The sequence below is a fragment of the Tursiops truncatus genome, chromosome 3 (genome assembly GCF_011762595.2).
Source record: "Tursiops truncatus isolate mTurTru1 chromosome 3, mTurTru1.mat.Y, whole genome shotgun sequence".
NCBI classification, from domain to species: Eukaryota; Metazoa; Chordata; class Mammalia; order Artiodactyla; family Delphinidae; genus Tursiops; species Tursiops truncatus.
In genome coordinates, this window is record NC_047036.1 from 66,236,696 (window position 1) to 66,260,761 (window position 24,066).

The window sequence follows — 24,066 nt, forward strand, 5'->3', positions numbered from 1 at the left end:
ATAACAGGTATCTAGTCTAGTAATGGCTTGAAACCATTGCTAAAGGTTAATCCTCCATTGGATTTAAAACTTCTGTGACTTGATGTTAAAAGGATGTGCTCCCTCATCAGAAATCTCTATGTGTAAATATCTTAAGTCTCTGGGAAACAGCTTTGATTCTACTATATATAGTAAAGGAAACAGCTGAGTCAGCAGCTTGCATAGTAAAACTTATGATTATGTAATTCCTTTTTATGGTCCAACAGTGAAAATCGTAAAGCTGTTAGAAACAAAGAGAACTGAAAGAGAAATGCCTAAAATAGCTAGACATTGTCAAATTCAGAATTCTATCTGGGTAGTTGTAATACATGCAGGAAAATACTTCCAGCCAGACCTACACTATCATTTGACCTTCACAAGTCATACTTTTCAACAGTGGATGCGATTTTCTGAGACTACACTTTTGACCTTGAAGCTATAACTTGATGTTTTATGTCTCTTAGCAAACTTATAATGCCTCTGGTCCCCAAACTGAGTTCATCTAAAATTCATACCATCATGTGTTTAAACTGTTAAATCCTGTAATTCTTATTTTAATTATTCAGCATACAAGGGCAAAGAGAGAAGCTCCAGCTCCTTTAGAATTATATTTTTCTTATTGCATTGAAATGCAACATTGAAAGCTAAGTCTCATTGAAAGCTAAGTCTCTTAGCTTTCTTAACGCAGGATGTCCCTCATCTGAAGCTGGGGCTGAGGAAATAGCTGCATTGTACTGCAGCCTCAAATCCCGCTACAGCTCCCAGGGTTAGGATTCAGCTGAGCTGAAAAGAAATATGCAGGGCAATACATTGGTCTATGGGAACTAAAGCTTTACCAAAGGAGATTTTAATAGGGTAAGTTACTTTTTCCTGAACCTTAGCTTGTCTGACTTTCATTTTCATGTTTTTCTTAATGATGATTCTAACAAAATGACCTTACATCTTAAGTTTTACTTCCTATTTCTCCCCCCGCCCACCCCGCTTTTGCCTTGCCTCTAAATAAACTTTCTACCCTCCATTCTACTTAGAAGATAGCAACTGAAAAGCCTTGAACAATTGCATCAACTCCCTGCAGCTGGACATTCTTAAGCCAATGCACTTTAATTGTCCCCCGATTCTTAACTCTACTGTAATGCAATAGCATTCAAAAGCCAGGGAGCATGTTCACCAATTCGCTGAAAAGAAAAGTCAATGCAGCAGAACTAAAATTAAGAAACACTAACCAAGCATCTCAACTCTAAGTAACTTGAAATGATTTGACTTTCATAAGAGAAGCTGTGTTTTCTTACCTTGGATGTGAATAACTCTGTCATGATCTACAGTATAGTTGTCTGAATGATGATCGGCCCAGCAGACTGAAATCAGCACCAGAAGAAGTAGACTATTCATCTTTGTAGCCCAAAGAATCTTCTTCACTGTGAAAGCATCACATACAAAGAGGCTTGTGAGATTTGGAACCCTTTGGAGTGTTGCACTGCACAACTTATTACTGCCTTATCATCATAGAATGGGTCTGTAAAAATATTTAACCCGATGTGCTCAGAAAGTTACTGTAGCTGTCTTTGGGAGCTGAAGACTGCAGCTTTGAACAATTCCAATTTCTCTTATGTAGCCAGAGTCCAAACAGTGTTTAACTCTATCTTTGCAGAATTGTAAATCTAGAAATTTATTTAGAACAGTATAGTTTCGAGGTAGAGAGTTATAGCAAGTTACAAAAAGACGTGGCAAGGATATAAACAGACTTTTCAAAAACATTTAAACCTCTGAATTTGAAGTATAAGTTAATAACACAGTTTGATACAGCTACATATGAATATTTGTCATCAGGTTTAATTCGGAACTGAATCCATTCATTTTACATATGGCTTCCTAAGCAGGTTAGATTTGCTTGTTCTAAATAGAAAAGAGGACACACACAAAAATGCCTGATTAAACAGAAGCAGCACATTTGTTACAGACTCACCATCTTAAACACTGCTTGGGTCTATGGTGAATAGTCGAAAATTATAGACAAACTAGGTTAGAGTTGTGCATGCTACCAGTGCAGTCATCCTGATTGATTTTTCATTCATTTCTACCTAAAATGCTGACGCATCAACTTGGAGTGCCAGGTAGGGTCTCTGCAGTCAGCAGAGCCACGGCTGCAGGGACCGTTCCTGCCAGCCTCCCAGGGCAATTAAGCAAATAAAGAGCTGAAATAGACAGCCAGGCGCAGCTCTAGTCCTGAGTGAAAGAGGCTGAACCATCGCCTGGCTGGCCTTTATTGCAAGACCGATTTGACAAAAAGGGACACAATCCCCCCCAAACTTCGTCATTCTAAGGACCAAAAAGTGATTCCAAATAATACAAACCAGACGACCTTTGCAGTATTTGCCAGGCAAGATTTTCAGTGTAGCTCCTCTTTTAATGTGGAAGCTGAGGCAGATATTAACAAGAGCTTTCTTTTTCTCTCATGCACACAGCAGCCTTAACAATACTTGGCTATTTTTGAGACTGAAATTGCACAGTAATGACTTCTCACACTAGTTTGTTTTTTCCAGGAAAGCCTGACTCCCTGGAATACTTATTAAAGAGCTCTGAGTCTGTTCCTGGAGGCCCTTGCAGGCCAGCCTCTTCTCCAGAGCCTAATGCATTACTCACAGACGTCCCCCAAGTCTCTTGGGACAGCAGTACCTCTCTGCCTTCTCCCCTCTAAAAATCGGCATCATTGTGATGCTTAAGGATTCAGTCTCTCATGTTTGCTTTAACCCTTTTCTTTTTCTTCATTATGTCACAGAAAGAAGATGGTGGATGAGCAAATTGAGAAACTTACTTTCCCAGGAAACTAAAACTGTCACCTGCAAAATTCTCTCCGATTTACTGATCTTGTTTTCAGGAGTTCACTTGCTTGCTCCTCTCAGGTTTTTTTGGGAAATGATTATTTTTTTGAAGCAACTGACTTTTTTCCATAGGAATACTGTTAACAAATATTACCTGTTTTCAGCCCCGAACTACACTTTGGGTGAACAGATATAATAGAGGTGACCTTTTGGAATTTGGAATATGATTGACACAGTTATAGACAGACACATAAGACAATGGGCCAACGGGTATATGAGGTGTCCTGTTCTCTTTGCTCACTACGGGAATCAGAGGAGAGGGGGAAATGTGGAAGAGAGGGTGTGAGAAAAACAATTTTGACTGGTAAAGGAGACATTCTAAGAAGGGTCAAGATGAGCAGAGGCAGAGAATTTGCTAGATTATCTTTCACATTAGGGTGGACATCTACAGTATAATTTATAGGGAGTTGTGTACTCTCCCCTAAACACACACACACACACACACACACACACACACACACACACAGTTATGCATCCTACCACAGAAGTCACCCTGATTTTTACTCATTTGTACCTAAAATATATCACACACAAATTTATCTACTTTAATTCCATATCATAGTATTAAAAATTATATCGCTAAGGATTCATTCCATTGTGTCACAATATTAAGTATCCAACGACCCAATTTTAAAATGCAAACATCCTGGGGTGGGAGCAGTGCTGGAGATAAATAATAATAACAGCAGTTCCTTTTAATTGAATGTCTACTATGTGCCAAGTGCTCTGCTAAGCACTGCGCGTGTAATGGCTCATGCAGTCCTTATAATAATCCTGTGAGACAAATCTTTCCATTTTTTTCTGACACAGTTACCTTGTTGGAGGTCACACATCTAAGAAAGCGACAATGTTTGTATTTGCCTTAGGCAAAAGCAACACCTACTTTGAGTTGTGCTTATTTTTCTGAAAGAGAAAGTTATTTTGTTGCCTTTCTTATTTAGGCTCTTTTACTTGAACATAGGTGATATGAAAACTTTGACTTATGTTATATGTGAGTATGAACTTTTTTCCCAAGGCTTTCATATGAGAGTCAGATGGCACTTTTCGTGGCAAGGTCGTGCCCTGCCTTGTTTACAGCACCACTCTGGTACCATGAGCACTACCACGGTGGTTCACGTGTGGGCACACACACGTGCGTTCACACGTGCACCATCTTTAATTAAAATAGCTGAGGACATTACACATCCTCAGTGCAAATACCCCTACACGGGCATCAATGCAGTCCAGGTAGGAGAAAGTGGAGATGGTCTCTGTTACCCTGGCGGTATAACAACTGTGTCACCAAAAGACATGAAACTAGGAAAGCAAACCTCAGGGACACAATTTTCAGGTGTTTAAGCAAAGTGCAAGTACACACGAGGTGCTGCACACTAGGTTGAGGTTCCTGAGGATGAGGGCTGTGCCCGCTGTCTGTGTGCTGGTCCTCAAAGGAGAAGGACACTGAACCCTGTTTATTTGCATTTGTAATGATGTCTTCTCTGAATATCCAGGTATTTTTGGTTAAAATTTTTCAGTTTTTGATAAGAGCAGAATTTAGGAAATTTGGGGGCTTCTATACAACCAGTTATTGCCAGCCTTGAATTAACAGTCTTAGTTCCCCTGCAGCTCACACACTGCTGGTCTCTTTCTACAGCCTATCAAACCTTGCCACCGTGATGCTGTAGACAGCTTCAAGATGAGTTCAAATTGAGATGTCTGTGTTCACAGTCACAGGCATGATAGTACTGTGATTTTACAGTTCTGCTTTGGTGACAACTGAACCACTATTTGGAAGCAAGATATCGGCCCAACCTGAAAGTCTAATAGTTTGATAGACACAAAGACATACAATACCAATAGTCTAATACCAAAGTGGCCGACTGCTATTTCTTAAACACCTACTGTGTTAAAATTATTGTATTGGGCAATGGGGAAATAAAACAAAGTGGAAGGCCTGTATGCTATTTTCTGTGTCTTGAGAGCTAATGCCACATATTTTCTGAAATACTATTACAGTGGGCCCTCTGTATCCATGGGTTCTGCATCCTCGGAGTCAACCGATCTCAGAACAAAAATATTTGGGAAAAATATTGCAGAAAGTACCAAAAAAGCAAAACTTTAATTTCAAATATTTTCATAGCATTTACATCATATTAGTTATTATAAGTAATCTAGAGATGATTTAAAGTATACAAGAGGATGTGCCTAGGTTATATGCAAATATATTAGGGACTTGAGCATTTTATTTTATTTTTTTTAATAAATTTATTTATTTTTTGGCTGCATTGGGTATTCGTTGCTGTGCGCAGGCTTTCTCTAGTTGCAGCGAACGGGGGCTACTCTTCGTTGAGGTGTGCGGGCTTCTCATTGCGGTGGCTTCTCTTGCTGTGGAGCACGGGCTCTAGGTGCATGGGCTTCAGTAGTTGTGGTGCATGGGCTTAGTTGCTCCACAGCATGTAGGATCTTCCCGGACCAGGGCTCGAACCCATGTCCCCTGCATTGGCAGGCGGATTCTTAACCGCTGCGCCACCAGGGAAGCCCTTGAGCGTTTTGTATAAGGGACTTGAGCATCTGTGGGGTTTGGTATCCACAGGGCATCCTGGAAGCAATTCCCACAAGGACTCTGGGGACAACTGTACATGCTTGGTACTGTCCTTGAAGCTTCACCCATTTAATTGTTATTTCTCAGAACAGCTCAATTGAAGTATGTTAGTATACACATTTTACAGAGTGGTGAATTCCGCATCATGTGAAGTGAGAAGCTGGGGATCTGGGCAGTCTGATGTGACCCCAGAGCCTGCACAATCCATCGCCATCACTGGTGTCCGGTGTACCCTGAGGAATGCCATCAGCTCTCACAACTCTTCCAAGGCTTCACACAAGCTGGAGTGCTTCTCCTCCTTCTCTCACTGGGTTGTAGGCATAGCACTGATCACAGCACTGTTGGCACGAGACGTCTGTACATCCAAAGTTGGAATGCTTTCCTCACTGCACGTGCATCCTGTGTGCCAAGAGGAAGGGCGAATGGAAAACTGGACCTGGGAGAAACCAGGACTAAAGGAGCCAAGACTGAGGCGAGTTTTTACACTGTTTAAAGATCACGTGTGTAGTTACATAGAGGACAGGTGAAGAGTTGTTTTTCTTCTCCATTGAGGGCATAATTACATACACCAGGTTTCAATTCAGCACTTGAAATTTAGTTTACAGGTTATGAGAATCCATACAGAGGTTGCTAGAAGCTGAATGAGCAAACTATAGAATCTGATTGGACAGAATTATTTTAAAATAGACTGAACCTTCTCCTTCTTGATATCTTTCAAGTCTGATCTAGTTACAGGCAGAAGCTGGTCCATGATCAGTGGTGCAGTGAAATGAAAAAAAAACAAGGGACTGCAAAGTATACTTTTTCATTAGGTTAAATTAATTCAACTTTTAAAAATTGGTTTTTTTTTCTGACCACTCTTCTGTTAGAATGGCCTTTATTTCATGGAATTATAACTTTTAGACTTTTTAAAATTGTAGATTATTTTATACTTACTAAGCAATATATTTTTAATGACAATCTTATGCTGACTCATCACTTGTTTTGTTTTTATTGGTTGGCTTTGTTTTCTGTTTTGACTCTGCAGGTGTGTAAAATCCAGGAGTCAGACCACTGACCCAAATGATGGCTAAAGAACTCAGACTACTGATGCATTTGAATTGTTCAGTGTGCGGAGGGACCCCTGGTGTTTACCTAAGCCCCAGGATTTACTGCACACAATGGGGCAGAATGCAGAACTGCTTGGAATATACCCAATGATCAAAAGAGAAGCCATGAATGAAAAAAATCTGTGTTCAGTTATACAACAATAACTACCCTCAGGGAGTGAGTCTGTATAAACTCCAAGTGAACAAAACATCTGCCCTGTCATCTTGCATTGTTCTATGAAAGTGCAAACTACTGAAGAAGTAGAAGAGAATTTATGATGCCCTGAATTAGATGTCTAGCCACAGACATTGTGGTAACCTCCTTCTCAGGCCATGGTCAGTCTGCTGCTTCCTTGGCGTTATCCTTTAGCAACCTAAGAAGCTGGAAAAAGTCCTAGGTCAGGAGGAAGAAAACATGAGTTCTATACCAGGTCTCATAATCGACACATCAGGTCTCAAGTTTTTCACCTACAAAATACTAATAATTTTTTTCCCCAAGGTGAAAAGTGTTTTTGAAAAGTATAAAAACTATGCAGACTAAGGTATTGTTATCAAGCTGGCATGGCTCACCTCAAACCTGATCAGTTTTCATGGATAAATGTAAGAAAATAGCAAACTAAAGATATCTCCTTCTCAGAGGCAGGTGAGTTCTAAAAAGTTCACTATCTCTTGTATGTGGAATCTAAAAATGATACAAATGAACTTATATACCAAACAGACCCACAGACAGAAAACAAACTTATGGTTACCAAAGGGGAAAGGTGTGGGGGAGGGATAAATTAGGAGTTTGGGATTAATATATTAACATAACACACTACTATATATAAAATAGATAACCATCAAGGGCCTACTGTGTAGCACAGAGAACTCTACTCAATATTTTGTAATAAACTATTGGGGAAAAGAATCTATGTGTGTATATATATATATATATCTGAGTCACTTTGCTGTACACCTGAAACTAACACAACATTGTAAATCAACTATACTTCAATTAAAAAAAAAAGTTCACTATTTGAAATGAGTGCAGGAATCAAAATACAGAGGAGGGCCTGAAGCAGCAGTAGTAATACCAGGCAACTCATTAAAAAAGCGAATTCCCTGGGGCTACGACAGATCTCCTGAATCAGAAACTGAGGGTAGGGCCCAGCTGGCAGTGTTTCACAAGCCCTGCCCCCTCCCCCAGGTGAGTCTGACGCAGGCTCAGATTGGAGAACCACGTGTCTAAGCCCTTAAGAATACCAGGCGTTCTTCATCTCGTGCTTGAGCTTCAGGGAGTCAAAGCTGAGTTACGAAAGGAAAGGATCACGCCAAGGACAAGGAAGCAACAGACTGACCGTTTCTAGACTACGAGGTCACCAGGGTGTCCGGTAATGTTAAAACCTTAGAATAATTGAACATAGGGTCCTCACGACTCTCAAAATAAGCTGCATTTTAAATTTTATGACTTTTTTCCTTCCTCCTCCATACTTTGAAATCAGCCTATTTAATTTCCATTTTGCCCCTAAATTTTTCATTTCAAAGATGTTTTTTATCTTTTGCTTTTCTGCTTCTATTTCTCCATTTGTTACCTACAAATCTTACCCATCCACTGTAACTTCATTTTTTTCTCTTCTCTTTTCCCTGTATTTATTATATTTATTACATTATTTGATATTTGATGTGATCATATGATTTATCATCCAAACCAGGGCAGAGAGTGAACAGAAGAACTATTTATAACTGTATGGGAAACCAGTACCATGTAAATGGGGGCTATCCTAGGGAGATGGGCAATATGTTATGAGTGTGATGGAGGAAAGGCAGAATTTAGTTTCATTCTTTGCTTTGTCACTCCAGTTGTGTGACTCTTAAGAGAAGTAATTCAACTGCTTCAGGGTCAGATTTTTTTTTATCCATCAATTAGAATAGTTGATGACAAATGTCAAAGTCTTCCACACATTCTTTGTTGTTATTATTATTCAACTTTTTCTTAACGGAGATATCAGGCCCTCCATTCTACTTACATTGCATTTTAGGACTGTTCACCTCAAAAAACAAATTAATGGATTTTTAAAGGGATGACATCAATAATGCTTGTTTAAGTAGCATTTTGATTCACTTATTGCTTTTTGGCTGGTTATTCTTTGCCAGCTGTCTCTTGGAGGAATATTGATAGAGTTTGGGACAAACTCAGCAGCTCTTCACTTAATCAAATCACATTTGCTCCAGCCTCTCATTGACCCATCTGAACCTGCTTTAGATAATTCCTGAGACAGGGGTTAGACTTCTCCAAAACCAGCTTTATGAAAGGGTTCCACAGTGGTTTTGTTTGTTGATTGCTTTTCTAAAACAAACATAAAAAGCATATAGAAATAAAAGCACAAATTATATTTGGTGTTTATAGTGTTCAGTCCTGCAAGTTTTTATTGAATCCCTAGGGAGTATGGGGGAAAGCAGTGCATATACATACTAATAAGTACGGTGACTTATTTGGACTTTTCTTGTTTCTGAGTATCTAATAGCCTGGCATTGCTGAACGAATAAATGAATGAGGTATATACAGCAGGATTCTGACACTCCCAGGTTATAGACGATGTGAAACCCTAACCTTATAGTGATGCTTAAGAGCTGGGAACATTTCATTCAACGTTTATTTACATGCAATACCTTTGGTTGGAATTATATTGGAGAGTAGGCAGCATGAACTGTGCCTCTCCAATCTTGTGAGTTAATACCAGTGGACAGGTAGATGTCAAAGTCCACTCATAAAACAAGACGGAAAAAATATAAGTTGTAACTATAGTAATGCCTGCCCATTTACATGGGCAGTCAGTAAGACTGTCTTCCCAGGTCATGCCAAGGCAATTCCAGACTTCCTCTCATTGTATTCCAATATTCTAGTTCTAATGCTAGTGGATAATTCACAATCTGTTGGAGAAAAAACTAGTATAAGATATGGGCAGGACTTAAGGTCTCAAAGCCCTGGAGTGTAGTGGACGTTGGTACAGTAGCTTGGGCATGTTCCTGTGAGCTGTCTGTCTGCCACCTGCAGGGTTCTCACATCTACTCAAAAGCCTTTCAGTTACATGAGATTTGTAGGTTTTTAGGGTTGGGGCATGTCTTCCATAATTAATAGTTTGTTTCTTAACCAGAGAGTTATTAGTAGAGGAGGTCAATAAATACATGTGAAGAAATACGTTTTGATGATAATGGTAAGATTAAAAGAAAATGAATCTTTTACCTTCCCTTCTGTTTACCTGTGGGGAACTTATCCTACATTTATTGCCCTAAAAAAAAGATCATGATTTTACCATAGAACATTAAAAATTAGACTATAACTGATACGAATATTATATTGCTATGCAATTAAAAATGCATCCTTCATAGAATGCAGAAAACATTCATTTTCTGTCATTACACATAAAATTTTCAAAAATCAAATCGCCTCACGAGAAATTCTTAAAAGATGATTAAACCTGTTGGTATATAAATTAGCAATGCTGTCACTTCCCAAGCTCACTCACAATTTCTTTTATAGTTTGATTGCTAAATGCTGCCATGCTAAATGGTGTCTTGGCATTATAATCATGATCAAATTATGGGAATAATAAGTCCACATGCTAGAGGTAATTTTGACTAAAATTTCGTTTCTGGACTAGAATCATCTCAAAAACCAAACAAGAAAAACTTGTACATATGTTAGCATTGTTCTGAAAAAAGTTTTTTTACTCTAAAGCATATACTTGCTAGGCATACTTGTATAGGAAACACATCATTTTATAGATTCATTCTTCCTTGAGTCCATGAGCAAAATTCTCAGTAGCATCAATACAAAGCATTATACTGAATAATATAAAATTAAATGTTAAAAATATTTTTAATGTATAAAATCAAATGACTTACTGCCATTCTCAGTAGCACTAAGTGATTTTTGAATGCTGACAAGAAATTTGGCACTAAATTAAAAACTCTACAAAGGTAAACATTCCCTAGTGAATTGCAATGCAAATAGAACTTAAACACAGGCATTTTAAAGAGATTGGAAGGCCCCTTTTAACCAGTGATGTATAGTAAACACTTTTTCCTGAAGCGCTGTAAAAGAATGAATACATATACACCTATATGAATATTAAGAGCTTAGATTGCTATCTCATTGTTTCCTAACATAATAAATCTAAAAACACAAAAGTGAATAAAATAAAACAACTTCCATTTTTATTAATCTTTTACATCATTTTAACACCATGGAAAATAACTCTCCTCTTTGTATTTTAATGTGCAAATATGAATAAGATGGTGTTAGGACTGCTTTTAAATGTAGGTTACATAAAAACAAGTTACTCTAGCTCATATTCACACAACTAAATGAATCCAAACCTCTTAGCTATAGACTTTACAATTTGAAACAATTTTTTTAAAACTAGAAGTAGAGTTTATACATATAGAAAACTGATCATAACATGAATTTCAACTAAATTGCTTTTTAAAGTTTCTAATTAAGCTAGCAAAACAGTATTTTAAGGCTCCATTTTGTTTAAAATGTTAGCATTTCTTATAAAGTTAAAAATTTCAACAGCTGTCAGTTAAACATTATATTAACACTAGATCTAAAAATACAACTGCAAATTATCTACAACACAGCTTTGGCGCATCACAGATGTGACAGTAACAAGTTTTCAACATAATGCAAAATCCAACTCTAAGCTCCCCACTGAATCCTACATGGAATTCTAAACTAGCTGACAAACAACAAGAATCAGGCAACTCACAGATATTTTAAACGATGATCAGACTCTGAGAAGGTGTAGAAAGGTTTTAAATATATGTCAGTTCTGATTTTTTACTGAATACAGTGAAGGGTTTTATGATCAATGTTTTCCAGAGGTATCTGATCATACTAAGTCATGATAAAAACAAAAATAAATCCATTAGTGATCTTTAGAGCATAAACGTCTCTCCTCTTTGCTTGATGCAGTCCCCCACCTCTTTTGGCTGTCACTTTTAAGATATCTTCCAAGACCCTGAAGCAGGTTTACTATTGGTCCACATCCTACGTCAAAGCATGATCTCATCAGAATTCAGTTCGTTGGCTTATGAATAACAAAGCCTGTTCCAGTCTGAAAGGCTGTGTCTACACAGCACAAAAAGGGAGAATCCAGTATTCTCCAATTAACTTGGCAAATGTTGACTGCTAAGCTCATTAAATCAAGTTTCCATATTGGTTTTGCGATACAAGATACAACCCAAGAATATGTCTTAATAGATTAAGTTACAGTGATCTTTCAGTGTTTAAGCTTTTAAAACTAAATAATCCTCATTTACATCTTCTTTAGCTGAGGAATTTTTTCATTCTGAAAACATTTAATCAACCTTCTTTATAGGCACTGAAGCTTAGACAGAGCTCTAGACTCTAAAAATAGCTACATAATTTATAACTTTCATAAAGAAGAATGTCATTTAAAACTTTTATGTAATATAGGTATTAGTCTTGCCATTGACTTAGAAGTAAATAATCATCTGTGAGTATAATGCAAAAAAATATGGGCAGTATTATCAGAAGTATGGAAAGTAGGTATACATAAATCTCGAAGGTTTTTCAATGTCCTAAATACCATAAAATTACCAACCCGAACCCTCCCGCAGACTTTCAATCTCCCTCCATATTCCCACCGTTAGAATTACCAACACAAAGTTGCCCAAGTCCATGCTAGTGAGAGCAGTGTAAAGGTGGCAGAGTTCCTGGGTGGGTGCTGTTAGAGTTAAGAGGAAAAGAGTAACCATAAAAGCTAAGTTTCATAGAAAGAAATGGCTGTTCATGAACAGTTACGTAAAGATCAGAATTCTCATCAATGCCGGGTAAATGACAGTTGAGGATTATTTGTGTACTAATGACCTTTGAATAATCTCTTTCATCTTGCTAACTTCAGCAGTACGCAGATCTATCTGTATCTAGGCGATAAAAAGTAATCCTGAGAATAAAGTACCTAGAAAGCAAGGGAAATGGTAACACTGTACAACTCCTCAAAAAATGAGCTGCTATTAAAAAGTTGTAGAAAAACCTCACTAACTCAGCTGTCAGTCATCACCCTCAGGTGTTGGTAATAACTGCAACCTGAAAATCATTTTTAGTTTACACAATACTGCAAATACTGAGAGAACCACGAAAGGTATAAATGTCATGGGAAATAAAATGTCAATGGCTGATTCAGACTGTGCATTTGCAGACAAGCGTTGAAAAGGCAAAAGCTCCTACCACTGAGAAGGAAGCAGAAAAGAACAAGGGGAGGAGGAGGGAGAAGAAAACAGCAGCAGCTGGGCGGTGGCGAAGGAGCAGTGTCCTTAGAGCTAGTGGACTCCTGAAAAAGGCAGCCAGCAGCACAGCCACTGGCAGTGGGAAGAATGACTTGAAGGACAGATATCCCCATAGAGAAACAATGGCCAGATAGGCTAAGTGAACAATCTGAACAGATCCAGGGAGGGAAAAAACAGCCTGACATATCTTGAGGGCTCCTAATATGTACCGTGCCATGTGAAGCCATAATTCAAGTAATTATCCATTGAGCGCCACTTCATGCCTGGCAAGTAGAAATAAGGTGCAGCTTCAGATGGCAAAGCAGTTACCCTTTGGGAGGCTGTGAAGCAGTAGACAGAGCAGGATGCTAAGCATCTAGAGGCATCTCCGTAGGATACTACGGAAGAAGGAGGAGCTATCTGGTATGCAGAGGGAATGGCACCCCCTGGAGCTGTGAAATGCAGCAGCCTCGGCAGGCACCTAATCCCATGCCCGGGAGGGGCTCGGAATGATTTCACAAAGAAGGTGACTGCTCAGCTGGATCTGAAAGAGAAGGAGACAGAGAAGAGGGAAAGGGATATCGCTGTCTATTAGAAGAGCACATGCAAAGGACATGAGCTGTGAGAGGCTTGGGCTGCTTGTGTGACTACATGTAGCTCCCTGTGATGGGAGAGTAGGATAATCAGAATGGACTGGTTGGAGACGAGGCTGGACAGGCGGGCAGGGGCAGGGACAAGAAGGCCTTGCATGTCACACTTGTTTGCATTTTTCCTGATGCTCTCAGCTCTTCTAAACAAAGTGCCACAACCACCGAGAGTTATTTATCTTTACACATCTCACAATAATATTCTCAAAATACAATCCTGTTAGAGCATATTACTAAGAGGGATTTTCTTTTCTTTTTCTTTAAGTATAGTTGATTTACAGTGTTTCAGGTGTACAGCAAAGTGATTCAGTTATACATATGTATATATATCCTTCTTCATTTTTTTTCCATTATAGGTTATTACAAGATAATGAATATAGTTCCCTGTGTTATACAGTGGGTCCTTGTAGTTTATTTTATGTGTAGTAGTTTATGTCTGTTAATCCCAAATTCTTAATTTATTCCCCCCCCTCCCCTTTCCCCTTTGGTAACCATAAGTTTGTTTTCTAGGTCTGTGAGTTTATTTCTGTTTTGTAAGTAAGTTCATTTGTATCATTTTTTTTTAGATTCCCCATGTAAGTGATATCATATATAGATAGTATTTGTCTTTCTGTGTCTGACTCACTTCACTTAGTATGATAATCTCTAGGTCCATCCATGTTGCTGCAAATGGCATTATTTCATTCTTTTTATGGCTAAGAAGTATTCCATTGTGTGTGTGTATATATATATATATATATATACCACATCTTTATCCATTCATCTGTCGATGAGCATTTAGGTTGCTTCCGTGTCTTAGCTATTGTAAATATTACTACAGTGAACATTGGGGTGCATGTATCTTTTCGAATTAGAGTTTTCCTCTTTTCTGGATATATGCCCAGGAGTGGATTGCTGAATCATATGGTAGTTATATTTTTAGTTTTTTAAGGAACCTCCATACTGTTCTCCACAGTGGCTGCACCAATTTACATTCCCACAAACGGTGTAGGAGGATTCCCTTTTCTCCACACCCCAAGAGGGATTTTCTTAACCATGTCATATATTCTCTGTTTACTAAGGAAGATGCAAACATAACATGCTTTAAAAAGATTTCCAATTTTTTATGAAAGTAAAAATTTTTGAACGTAACGGGTTAACTTTTAGTATTGGATTCTCACGCTTCAGGAACGCCAGATTAACATAATATTGCTATAAATTCAATGATCAGTGTAATTATGGAACACACTCGAATTGTAATACATTTTCATATTGGGTTAGAGCAAAAGACTCTCAAGCCATGTACTTTAAAGTGCTTCTAGGAATATGTTTTATAGGATTTGAGAGCAGAATCCAGCCCATTGCATGGATGCATAACAGCTGGAATGCAAGCTCCAAGAAGGTAGAAACTGTGTTCACCACAATATCCTCTGCACACAGTAGGAGCTCAGGGACGCTGGTTTTGCTCTGTGCACTGTAGGATGAATGGCAGCCTCCAGTGCTATATAGTACGCAATCTGCACAACCATATGCTATAGCTCTCTAGATATTAGATATGCCACACACACACACACACACACACACACACACACACACACACACACACAATCTTACTTATTGGACAAATCATCACATTTCATACAAACTTAGAAAAAATTCATTTGATTTTCAAATGATAAATGAAGCACCTAAAAGTGTTCGATTCCATGCTAATGTTACAAAAGTGTAAACCCCCTGAGTCTTTGTACTCCTGGCACGTAGTGAGTTTTCAGTGAGTGTTCAGTGAATGAATTAAGAAGATTGGCATTTCTGTGGTTCTAAATGCAGCTGATGGAGGGTTACTAGAGTTAACTAAGTAATCACTAGAGTCACTACTAGTTACTCCATTTTTTTTGTTGATTTCTGTGACCCTTTCTGGCCTGCCTCAACCTCAACCTGTCATCTTTCAAGTTTGCTGCTCATTTGAAAAGATAATCTACATAATCTGACTTAAAAGGACCACTTTTGGCCAAGAGCATATGACTGCCTGTACCTTCCTGCAAGTGTTTCCACCCAGGTTCTTGAAGTTCATTTGTAGAACAACATAAGGCATAAAATCTTTAAAGGCATTTACATGGACTCTCATTGCTGTCTGCCTCCTCTACCCCCATTGCTAATCCCCAGCCCATCTTATTGATAGAATATTCTCACACTGATAGAAAATAAACACCATACAAGCCATTGAAGGCTTCGTATGAGTAGAATTGAGTTTTCATCAGCACTTCCTATTTGATTTCTTCACCCGGTACTACGGAGATTGTTTGAAATTGTACTACCACCAACAGCAGGCTCAAAGCAAAAACTATAGATGTAAAATGTAGTCAAATAGGGGCAAAAGAGGGAAAGAGCAAGACCTGAGGACAAGTTATCTCATTTCCTCCTACTTGCTAATTTAAAATTTGCTTAAGGATCATGACTTTTGAGGCACTCCTTACACAATGATCTGACCTCTGTCATGAAAAGAGAAAGGTATGACACGTAAAACAAAGAAGCAGCCATTGCTGGTGGTGAAAAAAAAGAAAAGGGAGCAAGACCAGTCTGTCAAACATAATCACCTTAGTGAGGCTCTCTGAACTCTGCTGTCCTTTTCTGCCAGGCTAATGGAAGCCTCCCTGGGCTTAGAGGAGAGACAAAGAGAGTGAATAGTAAGAGCAGCCATGACGTAAGAAGTTTCAATGTCATTAGACTTCAGATGGTCATTTCTAGCAATGAATGAGTTCAGGGGCAACCACGTCACCTCTTCATTCTGCTAATGCCAAAATGCGTCAGATCCAATGCCAGCAGGGGCATATGCCACAGTCCCCATTCCACCCCGCCATGTTAGAAACAGTCTACAAGTGAGCTTAGAAACGCTCAGTGAATCTATGATGCTGGGCCAAAGGGGTGGTGGAAGAGAGTAAGCGGGTGGGGTGCAAAGTACCACAAAACTGAAGGTCATTTAAATTTCAGGAAGTTCAAGGGCAGGATAATGTTTATTTTCTTCACATCTGGAAGAGTGTGTCATTTTTTTCATTCATTCCTGAATTTCAAGGGAAGAATTTCATTCTGTCAAAGTGCCATTGCTTAAAAAAAAGAAAAGGTTAATAGATTAAGTTGGCTGTTCGACAGTTAAGGTAGTTAAAGGTGACAGGTATTTTGGAATAAGATTTAAGATTAAGATTTCCTCTTCCAAGAGGGGGAATGTGCTTAAAGTATTTAATAAAATGTATACAATAAAACTGGTATGAAAAAGGGCAACTTGTCATTGAAAAGCAAACAAACAAACAAAAAACCCACAGGCAAAGAGGAAGAGACAAGGATCTCATTGAATTATTAACTTCTATGATCTGGTTTAGGCAAAATCAATTTTTAAGAACTGCAGTTGGCAGATATTCTCTCAGTATGTAGTGAATGGCCAAAGGATACATCTGCTGTTTCTCCAATTGAGAAGAAGAGCATAGCCTGCTGTTAGGAACCTCTTGACTATGATTTGCATTTTTAGTGATAGTTTAGGAAGGTCTTTGCAAAATAACCCTTTCAGCAAAAGCATAAATTTCTATTTAATCATATGCAAAGGCAGAATAAATACTGGTATCGTGTGAAAAACATTTATTCAATAATATTTTAGAGGCAAGTATATAAAATGAAGTCTATATCACCATTATGGAGACCAAACCAGGAAGGACCTCTTTAAATCCCACAGGATTGCATTTGGTGTCATACTGATGTGATTAGACACTCAACTTCTCCAACTAGGATGCAGCTGCCTTGATCAGAGCAATGCCTACATTGTAGTATCTATCTGTCCTTGAATCTTCAGCACGCAGGCTGGAAGAATACCCTCATGACTATCTTTCAATTTATATCTGTCAATTTTAATATTTTGGAACACCCTATTCTTTAATCTACATAATGGAAAGAGAAAAAGAGAAAACATCAGGAGGATTGATAAACTTTTGTGCTCTTTGGTGTTGGGATATCTAAATTCTGGAAATGCATTTATATAGAACATTCCTAGTTAGTGCTCTTCAACTGAAACATCAGAAGAATATTTCTATCCTCTTGGTTTTCTTAAAGTACAAATATTAGCTAGACAAGAATTTCTAAGTCACAAAACAGCCAAGTGGACAAGGTAAATTTGCTCCTGCATCCCTCCATGTCTTCCTTTGTTTCCATCTTCTTCTTTCTCTTTTTAGAACATGCTTGTGTCTGGGGTATTTTAGTTACTCATGGATCAATACTTGCAGGCTCCCACCTCAGACCTGCTGTCCTGACCCTCTCCTCCCTTGAAACCAACACTTCCTTTGTCTTGAGTCTTCTGATGACTCTTGCTTCTCTACTAATGCTTTTGATTCAAAGGTTTATCTTTCACAGTGAGCATATTAGGCAGTGGGAGAAATATTTTGTCCAAGAAGTCATCCCATTGACCACTGAATCACACCACTGAATCAAGCCATCCACCTTGGCTGCCTGTTCTGGGGCACAGGCTCCATTTATCTCCATGCAGTAGCATAGCTCCTGCCGTTCTTTATTTGGTTCTCTTCACAAATTAAACTTTTTGGTGCCCACAGTGGATCTGGCATAAGCTCACTGGCACAGTCCCACTTTAAGAAGTTCACATTCTCAACAGCAAAATCAAGCTGCTTCAGAATACTAGCATAATTGGCAAATCAAATTCCCTCCCATAATTAAACACACATGAAAAGCAAATGGTTGTTGACCTCTTTTGTTGGCATCCATGATTTTGGATAATTTCCTGGGATGGTATTTGCCAGATGCAGATTTGAGTCTTTTTGTGTGTGTGTGTGATAATGGGTACTTTAGGAAAGCTTATTTAAATGGGAGACATTAATATAGACTGGGGAGACAACAGCCCTAGAAAACGATGCATTCTGGGCAATGGTGGACAGAAGCAGGAAACCTTCTGCTTATGGACGGTGAGAAATAACTGCTAATAATTCCACTAATAAAACAATGAGGCAAGAAAACTAAGCTGAAGGCCATGACAATATTCATCCGCCAACCAAAGCTCCTTTGGCCAATCACTGATAAAGGTCAGTAGCACCATGGAGAACTTAAATTCAGTGTTCTGTATTCAGAACAATTCTTAGTACAGACATTGTATTTACACAACCAAAAATGCCATTTAGAATGAATTTGCCTGAAGGATTTGCAAAGTCTACAATAGGCAAATAGTCTACCTTATTTAAATTTGCTCAGTCCACTAGCCAACCACCCCAATTGTTAGGTCCCTGTTTGTGGAAGATTTTCTTTTTTCATGACAGAATTCATTTGACTATCCTTCCTATTTGGAGTGGGTGGATTTAGCCACCTCTCCATTTAGGAGAGGGTTTGGGGTTGCTGGATTTAGCCAAGACCAATATTGAGTGCTCTGAGTGCTAAGTGGTGACGATTTTCACTGTCAAACTGTTAGACTGACATATCCAGTGTAGTACTGAAAATCAGAGTTACAGGCATTTGAGTAGTGAAGATGACTAATATTGTCAGCCTGTCCTGTGTTTCTCTGGAGGGAATAGCTACCTAAATGGATATTTTTCAGGGAAATAAAAGGCCTCACAACTGAAATACAATTTTTTTTTTTCACTGACCAGCCAAGAAGAGTAACAAGGAAAAAGGAGTCTCTGGAAGAGAATGGAGTGCCCATAAAAGCAACTTCAACTACTTTAGTATTTTGCCTAGGGCAAGCTGTAATGGGGGATAATATTGAAAGAACACATAGGGGTGATTTCAGACCCAAAAGTGGAAATGAAATGTGCAGGCTAAGTAATAGCCAATTTTCTCAGAATTGCACAGAGTTCTTTATTTACTACATGTCCCAGATATTTTAAATTTATTATACACTGATTTTAATATAGACTGCAGAATGTGTGTATGCATCTATTTACATATAAAAATAAGCAAACCAAGTAGTTTACACACACACACACACACACACACTCTTAATTAATTAAACTTGGCTAATTCTAAGCCCAAATACATATACACACCTTTTTAAAAAAATTTTCTTCCATTGGATTTGTATAGAATTTTTCGCTCAAGTCAGAGATAGAAAATTCTTTATGAATAAACAAAAAACATTGAATTTCTCTTCATTCTTTCTTAGATTCAAAGTTAAAGGACTAAAGTTTTTTTTTTTACATTGATAGTATTATTAGTTCACTATTTTCTTCAAAGAACTATTTTTAAAAAGACCACCCAGAAGTTTCAACTAATTGAGGAAGCAGTCTTCAGCTTACTTAAAAAGAAAGGCTGCATGGGACACATTCCTGGCACCAGTACTCTGTCATATCTGTTTGGGTTGGATATAATGCAAAGGACAATCTTAAATTTTGAAAGGAACTTGGTATTTTCTTTTTGCGCCTAAAACACCCAAAGCAAGAAAATAGTTAGGAATTTCTGATACCTTTTTCAGGGAGATTATTTTATAATTTGAGGTTTAGTAATGCCAGGGAAAAAATGAGCCACCCAAGGAGATCATAAAAACCAAAATCACAGATGTAGAAACAGGTTTTAGTAGTGTGATGAGTTTCCGAGTTTGGGGAAAGTATAAGATGTTATTCAAAGTGGATCATTTAGGCCATGGAATTCTCATTAGCTGTTTGGTCATGAGAGAAACATCTGTAAATGGGAACTAAAAGGCTTTATGAAAAATATTTGATGAATACGTTGGGACCTAGAATAAGAAAAATGTTGGGTAATGGTAGAATTAAGTTGGAAATCAATAACAAAAAGATATGTGGAATATATCCATGTATTTAGAAACTAAACTACCAACCTCTAAATAACCCAAGGGTCATAGAAAAAAATCAAAAGGAACATTAACAATTATTTCCAACTGAATGAAAGTGAAGATTCAACATATCAAAATTTCTGGGATGCAGCTGAAGCATTATGTAGCGAAAAGTTTATAGCTTTACATACCTACAGTAGAAAAGAGGAAAAGTCCCAAGTCAATGACTTCAGATTCCACCTTAAGAAACTAGAAAAAGAAGAGTATATGAAACCTGATATAAGCAGAAGAAAGAATTATAAAGATCACAGAAATCAGTGAAGTAGAAAACAGAACCAATGAGAAAATCAATGAAAACAAAAGACGGTTCTGTGAAAAGATCAATAAAATTGATAAACGTCTATCCAGGCTAATCTGATGAAAGATAAATAGGACTAACCATACCAAGTGTTGGAAAAGATGTGAGCAACTGGAACACTGTCACACACTGCTGGAGAGAACGTAAAATGATGTGATCACTTTGGAAGTTGTTTGGCTGTTTATTAAATAAGTAAACATAGTTGGATAGTTGAAAACTTTCTGGGTGATGAACGCTTTTATTATCTTAATTGTAGTATTAGTTTTACAGGCATATATACATGAAAAATTATCACTTGTGCACTTTGAACATGTCCTATTTATTGCATGTTGACTGTACCTTAATAAATGTTATAAGTTAATACAATATCTGTAATTCCAATGGAGATTAATTTTGTTTGCATTTTATTTCATACTTATCCAAACATTTTAGTCAAATATAAATGCTTTTTATTTCTGCTGAGATGGAACAAAATTATATGGCCTTTTTAAAAGCGATTTTTAAAACAATATATAATGGGCATCTTTTCATTTCATTAAATCCTCTTTTACATAGTTTTTAATACCTGCAGGTTACACTATTGTATGTGTATGTCAAAAATATTTTAAATAATTACCCGTTTTTGGATATTTAAGTATATTTGTATTGTTTTACTAATAAAAAACATTATTACATAGCTTTAGGTAAATATTTTCTTCAGCTAGATTCTACAACGTGAGGTTACTAAATTAAGATGTATATCCACAAAGTTGTGCAGCCATTACCGCTATCTAATTCTGGAACATTTCATCACCCCTAAAAGAAACCCTGTACTCATGAGTAGTCACTCTCCATCCCCCCTCTCCCCATTCTTTGGCAAGTATTAATCTACTTTCTGTCTATGTGGATTTATCTATTCCAGACATTTCATGTAAATGGAATCATACAGTATGTGGTCCTTTAATGACTGGCTACTTTCACTGAGCATAATTTCAAGGTTCACCCATTCTGTAGCATGTATCAGTACTTCATTCTTTTTATGGCTGAAAAATAATCCATTGTATAGATACACCACATGTTGTTTATCCATTCAGCAGTTGATGGATATTTGGGTTATTTTTTCACTTTTTGGCTCTAGCGAATAATGCTGCTATAAATGTCCATGTACAAGTTTTTACGTGAACATATTATACACCTAGCAATGGAATTGCAGTTCACCAGTTTATATTTCTACCAGTGATGAATGAAGGTTCCACCTTCTCCATGTCCTCACTAGCACCTGTTATTTTCTTTTTAATTATATCCTCCCTAAGTGGGAGTGAAGTGGTATCTCATTTTGTTTTTTATTTGCCTTTCCCTAATGACTAATGATGTTGAGCATCCTTTCATGTGCTTATTGGTCATTTACATATATTCTTGGAAAAAATGTCTCTTCAAATCCTTCGCCCATTTTTAATTTTTTTAAGTGTTGTAAGAGTTATTCATATACTCTAGATACCATATCCTTACTAGATATATGATTTGCAAAATTTCTCCCAATCTGTGTGTTGTCTTTACATTTTCTTGATATTGTCCTTTGAAGAAAGGTTTTAATTTTGATGAAGTCCAAGTTATCTATTTTTTTATCGGTTGCTTGTGCCTTTGGTGTCATGTCTAAGAAAACATTGCATATTCTAAGTTCATGAATATTAATTTCTATGTTTTCTTCTAAGAGTTCTATAATTTTAGCTTTTATGTTTAGACCTTTGCTCTATATTGAATTAATATTTGTGTGTGATATGAGGTAGAGGTCCAACTTAATTCTTCTGTATGTGGCTACCTAGTTGTCCCAGCATCAATTTTTAAAACAAGTATACCTTCTCCATTGAATTGTTTTGGCACTCTTGTTGAAAAGATGGTACTAATTTTTAAGAACTCTTTGTATATTAAGGATACTGTTCCTTTGGTGTATGTTGAAGACGTTTTCCCTCTATTTTGATTAATAGTGTTTTCTGTGTATAGAAATTGTGAACATTTATGAAACTAAATGTATTCGTATTTTCCTCAATGATTTCTTCTGCCATTATTAGATAAATATTTACCTATATTTCCCCTTAGTAGTAGTTTATGAAAATAATAGAAATAGTTTTATATGGTGCTTTACATTTATTATCATGGTAGATTCTCAGAACTACAAACACTATGAGGCAAATACTATCAATCATTCTATTTTTAAATGGATAATAAAACTCAAGGAGCAATTTGCACAATGTACATAGGTGGTCACAGTAAAATCTGAATTGGAATTTAAGCTCAGGTCTACCGAACTCCATAGTGCAAGCTCCAAAATAACTGAAATAACTTAAATTTGAACTTCATTAGCATGGATATAAAAAGTTGCCCCAATACTTTTCTAATGCAGCAACCTTATACATGATGCTCAATTCTATTTAAGGATTAGCCTCTCTTGATTAAGGGAAATATAACATTTTTAGTGTAGAATATGCTATTTCAAAAAATTTTAAACATGTTTAGTAAATTTTTAATCCCCATGTAATATATTAGTTATGAAAAATCAAATTCACTGTTGTGTGTAAATTATCAATGATTTTAAAAAAGAGAGAATGCTAAGTCAGTAAAAAGTAAACTATCAGTATATAAAATAAAGTTGAGGTTTTAAAAACCATAAAGTAGCCAAACAAATATTTAATACAATGTATCTTACCATCAATAAAATATTGAAGGTAATTATTTTTTAAGTATTTATTTATTTACTTGTTTTGGCTGCGCCGGGTCTTAGTTGTGGCACACGGGATCTTCGTTGAGCATGAGGGATTTTTTTTTTTTTTTTTAGTTGCAGCATGCGACTTCTTAGTTGTGGCATGGGAACTTCTTAGTTAGAGTATGCATGCGGGATCTAGTTCCCTGACCAGGGATCGAACCCGGGTCCCCTGCTTTGGGAGCTCGGAGTCTTACCTACTGGATCACCAGGGAAGTCCCTTGAAGGTGATTTTTGTTTTTCATAGAATTGATTCTTTCTGTCTTCCATCTCCTTCCATACTCCCCCTTGAAGTAAGTTTCTAATCCCTGTTACGCTTTGTGTCTCAGCCCACAGGCAAAGGTTTTACAAAACCCAAATGTAAAGATCTGGCTTTATAAATAAAGGTCCAGTTTGTCTGCATCTTCCTTCACCACTTTTCACTTGGCTGTTTAACCAGTTAGTAAACCACCAAGGGCAGATAATCTTGACGGAGATTATTTTTTATCAAGTGTGTGTGTCCAAAAACTGTTTTGGTGACCTTATATGGTGACGACTATTATTAGGGCATCTTACATAGAGCCTGTTCATGCTGAATGACAAGCACTTTTCTGGTTGTCCTTAAGGAGCATATATACAGTTCAGATTGTAAAATTTATTTATTGACTGATTGATTGGCTGCATTGGGTCTTCATTGCTGCATGCGGGCTTTTCTCTAGTTGTGGCCAGAGGAGGCTACTCTTTTGTTGCGGTGCGCG

General features: G+C 37.4%; 1 protein-coding gene across 2 annotated transcripts in view; it reads right to left on the bottom strand.

Annotated features, from left to right (window-relative positions):
• Positions 1-24,066, bottom strand: part of HAPLN1 (hyaluronan and proteoglycan link protein 1) — a 73,427-nt gene that overhangs the window by 32,812 nt on the left and 16,549 nt on the right. For both annotated transcript variants that reach the window (XM_073802273.1, XM_033852986.2), the window contains one exon: positions 1,308-1,433. In XM_073802273.1, the coding sequence (XP_073658374.1) occupies positions 1,308-1,407 (100 nt within the window). In that variant the 5' untranslated portion in view covers positions 1,408-1,433. The remainder of the gene's footprint in view (positions 1-1,307; positions 1,434-24,066) is intronic.